Source organism: Ochlerotatus camptorhynchus, unplaced genomic scaffold, assembly GCF_037179485.1.
Source record: "Ochlerotatus camptorhynchus isolate MF236.1 unplaced genomic scaffold, CSIRO-AGI_Acam_v1.1 ptg000028l, whole genome shotgun sequence".
Taxonomy (NCBI): Eukaryota; Metazoa; Arthropoda; class Insecta; order Diptera; family Culicidae; genus Ochlerotatus; species Ochlerotatus camptorhynchus.
In genome coordinates, this window is record NW_027040520.1 from 1,404,622 (window position 1) to 1,411,958 (window position 7,337).

The following is a 7,337-nucleotide window of genomic DNA, read 5'->3' on the forward strand; positions in this document are numbered from 1 at the left end:
AGCGTCACGCACATATATGACGTGTCTGTTAGTTTACATTCATCTGCTGCTTGCTTCTCTATCCATTCTAATCGACAGAATTCTTCAAAACTGTTTGAAAGGGTTTTTACAACGCTCCAAACTTCTCAGGTGAGTGTGACTATTGTCGGCAGCCTCGTTTTCTTCGGCAACCTTCCCATTAGAACTGCGTGTTAACCAGCTGTTCTATTATCGGCAACTTGAAATCAACCCCATTTTAGAGTACGTATGCTTCATTTGAATACAAATCTGGCATAACAGGACTGCTCAGACGTACACATACAATCAGATTGAAGCTGAAAGACTAAAGAATCGTTTGGATGCATTCAGGGAAGTGTGTTGATGGGAAAACATAGTGAAATTAACGTTTAAATTTTGGTTGCCGAAAACAGTCAATGGGTGCCGAAGCCGACATTTACCCTACATTGTACGAATTTTAACACATTTTATTTGTGACTTGTTCGTGATGAAATTTGAACTGGTGACTTTGGCGTTAAAGGTATAGATATTAACAGAATCCGGACTGCCTGCATAACCAATCTGGCTTTGTTCTTAGCTTTCAAACATTTTACCGCCATGTAAAAAAAAAATTATCAATTAAAATAGATTGATTTAAAATGATTGACTGTATCGGTAAGTCGATAATTTAAATCAAATAAGGATTAATTCAATGTGAACATTTCTTTCAGTAAGCATTTCAATACCAGTCAAAAGATAAATATTTCATTAAAAAAAATTACACATTTAATGGTGATTATGTTACTGATGTTATTTAGCTAACTAAATATATTATTGAAATGTTTAACCTTTATGTGCGTGAGGCATTTTTTAATTTTTCTTCACCGTGTTATTCAAATGCGAAGTACTTTGGTACCCCGTCATGCACATAACGATTAAATGAATTGAATCTAGGATTTTTTAATATGGGAAGATTTTTGAATTGTTTAAAATTTGTTTCCTATTGCTGCTTTTTAAATTTTCTTTTATATTAATAAAAAAAAGCAGCAATAGAACATTTGAAATTTCAAAAAGAATATTGTTTGTGGTCGGTTAGTAATATTTGCAATTTTTAATTTACGGAATTTTTCAATTATTTCGTTGACTATTTTTATAAATTTAAGTGAACAATGCAAATTATTTAGGTGCCATTTATATCTTCACCCACGAAAAACGGAAATGTTCTATCAGTTTTGGTACTGCAGGAGAGGTAAAGTTATTTATTACGATACCTTAATGTGTGCCGTAATATTGGTCTACTCTCAATACTTACGCAGCATCTCCACCCGGACACTCCGTTCTGCCGGTGGCACTAGGATCGTGTTGGACGCCTGACATTTGTACGTGTTGTTCAGCGCTGCACGCGTTATTTTGTGTATCTCCAAGCGATTCACAGTCACATGGCGTCCCATCGATACACCGCCACCTGTTTGCATTACCACATCGCCGTTGAGCCATGTTACGGTAGGTTCCGGACGACCTGAAATGAGTCAACAAAATTCGAGAGAAAAAAAACTAGTCAGACAAACGGCACCTGGTTAGCAACGGTTTGGCAAAAAAAAAAAATCCGCTCATACATGCTCCGGGCAGCAAACGGAATCAACATGATAACGATGATGTTGAGTATTTGAGTTGGAATGGCAGAGTCCACCAGAGAAAGGGTAAGATAGGAATAGTGGTTTGGTTTGAGTCGGAGCAAAAAATACAACTTCCGCTAAATTGCAGGTAGAACATTCGCCCCTGAACTGCTAGGGACCATTCGTTCGTTCGGATGTCCGTACTACGAGATTCCGGAGCTGTGTTTCTGATGGCCAAAGGAATTTATGATTTAAAAACTTCCGGCAAAAACGATTCCATTCTTGATCGCTTAATGAAAGCAACGATAAGCACTTTTAGAGGTGAGCTCCGAGCGGTTGCACATAGCAGAGAGAAAATGTTTGCGGTTTTTTTCAGGCTTGAGCTTAACCTGTGCTGCTCGAAACTGCTGTGAAGAAACTGAGTTATGATATCAGTCTCAAAAATATTTGGGATTTTAAACATTTTTGAGAACTCGTACTTAGGTAGCATGTCAACAAATTATTTCTATGTCGTGCTTCACGCCACACTTTGTTGTTTTGCATTTCATCCATCCACGTGACGTTCATGTTATCTTTAGTTTACAGTTCGTTTCATGATGTGAATAATATTTTACCATTTTCATAAAAGGAGAATTCGTGAAGCACATCGTAAGTGTGTAGGCCCTCGTAACTGCGTAAACTTCATTATACTTCAATGGTATCATTTACGATGCGCTACGTGAATACCACTTATGTTTACTCAAGTGTTTACGGTTTAAGTCAGAAAATGTTCACATGTTAAATAAAATAAATTTGCTGCTAGTATTTTAAAATAATGTTCCAGTCGAGGCAAATACGTGGAAAGAATACTTAATCGATGATATTACGATGATATGTACGTGATGATTTCTTAAAACCCTTGTATATGTTCCTTACAACAAACGCAATTACAGAACTTACAATGGACTGTAAAGTACAAGCAAATGTTTCTTGAATGGATATTTTCTAATAAAACCTTCACGAGATGATTTTCTAGTCACAGTACATTTGGGAAAACAACCTTGGTGTGAAAATTTAGCTGATAAAATGGACTTCCAACGAATACATTACATAATCTGATCATGCGGTGAAAAATTACAAATTATGTGTACTTGTTATGCAAATCGGAATGTTTTGTTTTTTTGTTTATCCTGGTCCGACATCCCTCAGGATTGCACCTGCATCACAATGTTACGCCAATTTACTCGGTACGTGGCTGCTTGTCTCCAATTTCTTGACCGTCCCACACTTCCAAGATCCTGCTCCACTTGATCTAACCACCTTGCTCGCTGTGCTCATCTTTGTCTTGTACCGGCCGGATTCGAGGCAAACACTATTTTTGCGTGATTGTTGTCTGGCATTCTTAAAACGTGTCCCACCCAGCTTTCGCAACTTTCTGGATACAGGGTTCGCCATAGAGTTGCGCCGGCTCGTGGTTCATCCTTCGCCTCCATACACCATTCTCACATACCCCGCCAAAGATGGTCCTAAGCACTCGAGCATCGTCCACGTCTCGTGCCCGTAGGGAACTAATCGGCGTCTTGTACATGGTAAATTTAGTACGGAAGTGAAGTTTATCAGACCTCAGGGTCTTGTGGAGTCCGTAGTAAGCATGACTTCCGGCAATAATACGCCGACGAATTTCTCTGCTGCAGTTGTTATCCTACGTCACCAATGATCCGAGGTACACAAATTCATCCACCACCTCGAACTCATCTCCATCGATTGTCACGCTTCTGCCTATGCGAGCCCTATCCCACTCGGTTCCTCCAGCTAACAGATACTTTGTCTTCGACGTATTCACCTTTAATCCAACCTTCTCTGCTTCACGTTTCAGCCTGGTGTACTGCTCCGCCACGGCCTGACACGTTCTTCCAACAATTTCCACGTCGTCAGCAAAGCAGATGAACTGGCTGGACTTATTGTAGATCGTGCACCGCTTGTTAAAGACCCTCGCTTTGTCAAAATCCTTTGCGAGTTTCAAACGAGTCCGATAACGCGCCCGATATCTTCACGCAGCACTGTACACCATCCATCGTAGCCCTGATCAGTCTGGTCAGCTTCCCGGGAAAGCCGTTCTCGTTCATAATCTTCCATAGCTCTTCACGGTCAATAGTATCATAAGCGGCCTTGAAATCGATGAATAGGTGGTGCGTAGGGACTTGATATTCACAACACTTTTGAAGGATCTGCCACAACGTAAAGATTTGGTCCGTTGTCGATCGCCCGTCCGCAAAACCGGCTTGATAACTCCCCACAAATCTGCTTGCTAGCGGTGATAAACGGCAAAAGATGATCTGGGAAAGCACTTTGTAGGCCGCGTTAAGAATAGTGATCGCTCGATAGTTCTCACATTCTAGTTTGTCGCCTTTTTTATATACTGGACATATTACTCCCTCTTTCCACTCCTCCGGTAGCTGTTCTGTATCCCAGATCCTAACTATCAGTCGGAGCAGACAAGTGGCCAACTTATCCGGGCCCATTTTGTTAAGTTCCGCTCCGATACCATCTTTTCCAGCTGCTTTGTTGATCTTAAGTGGTCGGATAGCATCCTTAACTTCACCTATCGTGGGAGCTGGCATGTCCCCCTTATCCGCTGTACCGACGAAGCCATTCCTCCTGCCGCCTTGGTCCTCCTCCTCTGTGCCGTTCAGATGTTCATCGTAGTGCTGCTTCCACCTTTCAATAACCTCCAGTGAATCCAAACACATAAAGCAACCAACGATACAGACAAAACGGTTGCTACGACTACCATGACAAACTCGCTCTGTAACATAGCTCGATCCGACTGTTACAAGGATAATGATATATTGCTTGCCTGCTTTGTTGCAATATACACGGATGAGGACATAGCTAGATATGAATCGAGAAAAGACATAACAAAAAAATCCCATTAACACACGTGCATCATCTTCGCCTTTGCTTCGTGAAGCAGCTTGTCATGAAAAAAAAACTATTATATCACTATTGCTTTACATTTCTGACATAGCGTTATTATTCGGTTCGTTGATCGCTTGTCATTTTGTCATTTTGTCATATTTTTGATTCCTTGATCACCTCACGTTCGTCCGTTAAGATACCCCTTCCCTATCCCGACACATTTCGGCTCGCGGCACAAAGCCTTGGCGCGATGCGTTGAGTTTCTTGTAGAACTTGCGTGTTTCTTGAGAACGATACAGCCATTTCTTCGCACTCCAGCTCTTCCAGGCGGCGCTTCTTATCCCTGAAAAGATGGGTTTGCTGCCTTCGCTTCTGTTTATATCGCTCCACATTATGACGGGTTCCTTGCTGCAGCATCGGCGCCCGCGCTGCGTTCTTCTCGTCCAAAACCGTCTGACACTCTTCGTCGAACCAATCGTTCCGTCGATTCCGCACCACAAACGCCTTCAGCAGCGCGGTCTTCAAGAGGGGCTTCGGTGAGCTCTCCCGCATCTGGCAACGCTGCGTCGAGGCATTGCACGTACTCAGTTGCGACTTCGGGCAGCTTCAGTTGCTTCAGATTGTACTGTGGTGGTCGTCAGTACCGAATGTTGTTGGCAACGGAAAGTTTTTGGCACACCTTGACCATTAGAAGGTAGTGGTCCGAAACGATATGTGCGCCGCGATAGGTCCTGACGTCGATAATGTCCCTAATGTATTAGATTATTGTAATGTATGTATGTAATGTATTATGTGTTTTTGTTGTTTAGTGATTACATTCATATACACATGATCAGTATGCGACCATTTGACCAACTGAATGAAATATTGCAACCATGGTTGCTTCAACTCACTTTGCTATACATCATGTTTTGCACAGAAGTATGAAATTATTAAATATTATATTGCTATTGTGTAATTGTAAGTTACAAGAAAAGGTAAGCGGCGCCGGTGGTGTAGTGGTAAGCGTGATTACCTCTCACTCCAGCAGGACTGGGTTCAATCCCAGTCGGCGCTGCCGGGATGTTCTGAGGCATAACATCTCTGATCACGCCTTCCTTCGGAAGGGAAGTAAATCCGTTGGACCCTGGTTCATGAGTTGATGGGTCGATAGGTAGGTCCCAAGTGTGGGAGCTTCCTTCCTGGCGTCGGTAGCATTGGTGCTAGAAGAGGTTGTAAAGTTTGTGTTTGACACGGTAGCGAGCGTTTTGCAATCCTTCAATTTCAGTGTCCTATATGAAATTCCACAATTATCAGTTGAGAGCTTTCTATGCGAAACAATGCATGAATTGGTATATTGTGTAGAAAGCACAATGATACTCTATGCCTAGGGAGGTCGAGAACGTTTTCAACCCGAAAGATATTCTACACTAGCCGAGAATTGAACCCGCCGTCTCCGGTTAGGTAATACCGTGCCTTTACTGACTAGACTATCTGATTCCCCACACATGAAACCTGTCAATATAGCTTTTAGAGAGCCATAATCATCGGTTATATGATTCGTCAGCCTTAGCTCACAATGAGCGCTAAGGAATCAGAAAATCACTGATTGTGACTCTTTGTAAGTAAAATTTAACCAATCGCGTATTGTAACATATTTGTGCAAACTTTAATCATAACATTTAATCATAACATTTAATGATAACATAATTCCATAAAAAATGTTCTGTAGCAAAGTAAATGGAAGTAACCTTGGCTGCAATCATAAGCAGTACAAATTTAGGAAAGATATGAAAAAATGTTTCAAAGACTTGTTTTTTTTCCAAAAGGTAAAGTCGAACCTTCAAATAAACGAATGAAATAATAGGTAAGCCGTCATACAGCAGCTTTCAGTTTAAATTTTGCCCTTTAGTTCCTGGCAAAAAATATTTCACCTTGTTTTCCGTGTGAAATTAATGAGCTCATTGATCATGCATTTTACATAATACAGACGGAAAAACAATGCTACGTTTTGCGGTAAACGACTTCCATCGGGAAATTCCCAATTAGACAGTAAAATAAACGCAAACTCATGGAAAACCGTTCCATATTTTTCAATTATTATTATTGTTTTCAATTAATAATTCATGAAACATAACTAACCTGTCACTCATTCGTCTTTTTACCTGTAGTGCTTGTTTTTTTGTAGGCAGGCCCGTGCCGAAGGCTCAACAAAAGTGCATTTCAAATGTGTTCTGCTCTCGACAGTAGTCCGAAAGGTACACGCTGAGCCTTTCACGTATTTTGATTATTTTCTGGCATTTTCCATTTTCCGTATTGGTGGAAAACTTGCACGTCGTGCCTTGGCACTGTGGTGGGATGTGCCTACATACATTCACACGGTATTACCGTGCACATAGAAGGGTGTGCAGCTTAATTCTATTTGGATACCTAATGCTAGTTAGTAAAACTTTGCGGCAAATCGGATCTACCCTACAACCAACAGTGACTGTGTGCCTCACAGTTCTGATCCATCCATCGGGCGTACATCAACGAAGCAGTGGAATTTTCGATAGGTCTCTTCGTGTTTTCTATTTTGCGGTAATAGAATTGAAATTGCATCCACACAACTGGATCACATCCGCTTCATATTTGTTTTGAATAGCGTTATCCACAATTCAAAATGTTTCGTACCATTCACTTGTAGGTACCCTTTTTTGCAGAGTTGGCAGGTTTTTGCTGAGGTGAAGCACTTTTGCCGCTTCTATTTAGTACAGTGGAGCTCTTTTCATGAGCCTTTCCCCTAAAGCATACATCCGTTCAACCAAGAGTGGATTTTACGCTGGTCTTGGTGCAACAGCACCAACCTGATACTAGTAATATATTATA

General features: G+C 41.2%; 1 protein-coding gene across 2 annotated transcripts in view; it reads right to left on the minus strand.

Annotated features, from left to right (window-relative positions):
- The window catches only part of side-III (sidestep III), a 139,221-nt gene extending 137,738 nt beyond the window's left edge, over positions 1-1,483 (minus strand). For both annotated transcript variants that reach the window (XM_065230503.1, XM_065230494.1), the window contains exon 1: positions 1,289-1,483. In XM_065230503.1, coding sequence (XP_065086575.1) covers positions 1,289-1,451 — 163 coding nt within the window. In that variant the 5' untranslated portion in view covers positions 1,452-1,483. The remainder of the gene's footprint in view (positions 1-1,288) is intronic.
- Positions 1,484-7,337: the final 5,854 nt, after the last annotated feature.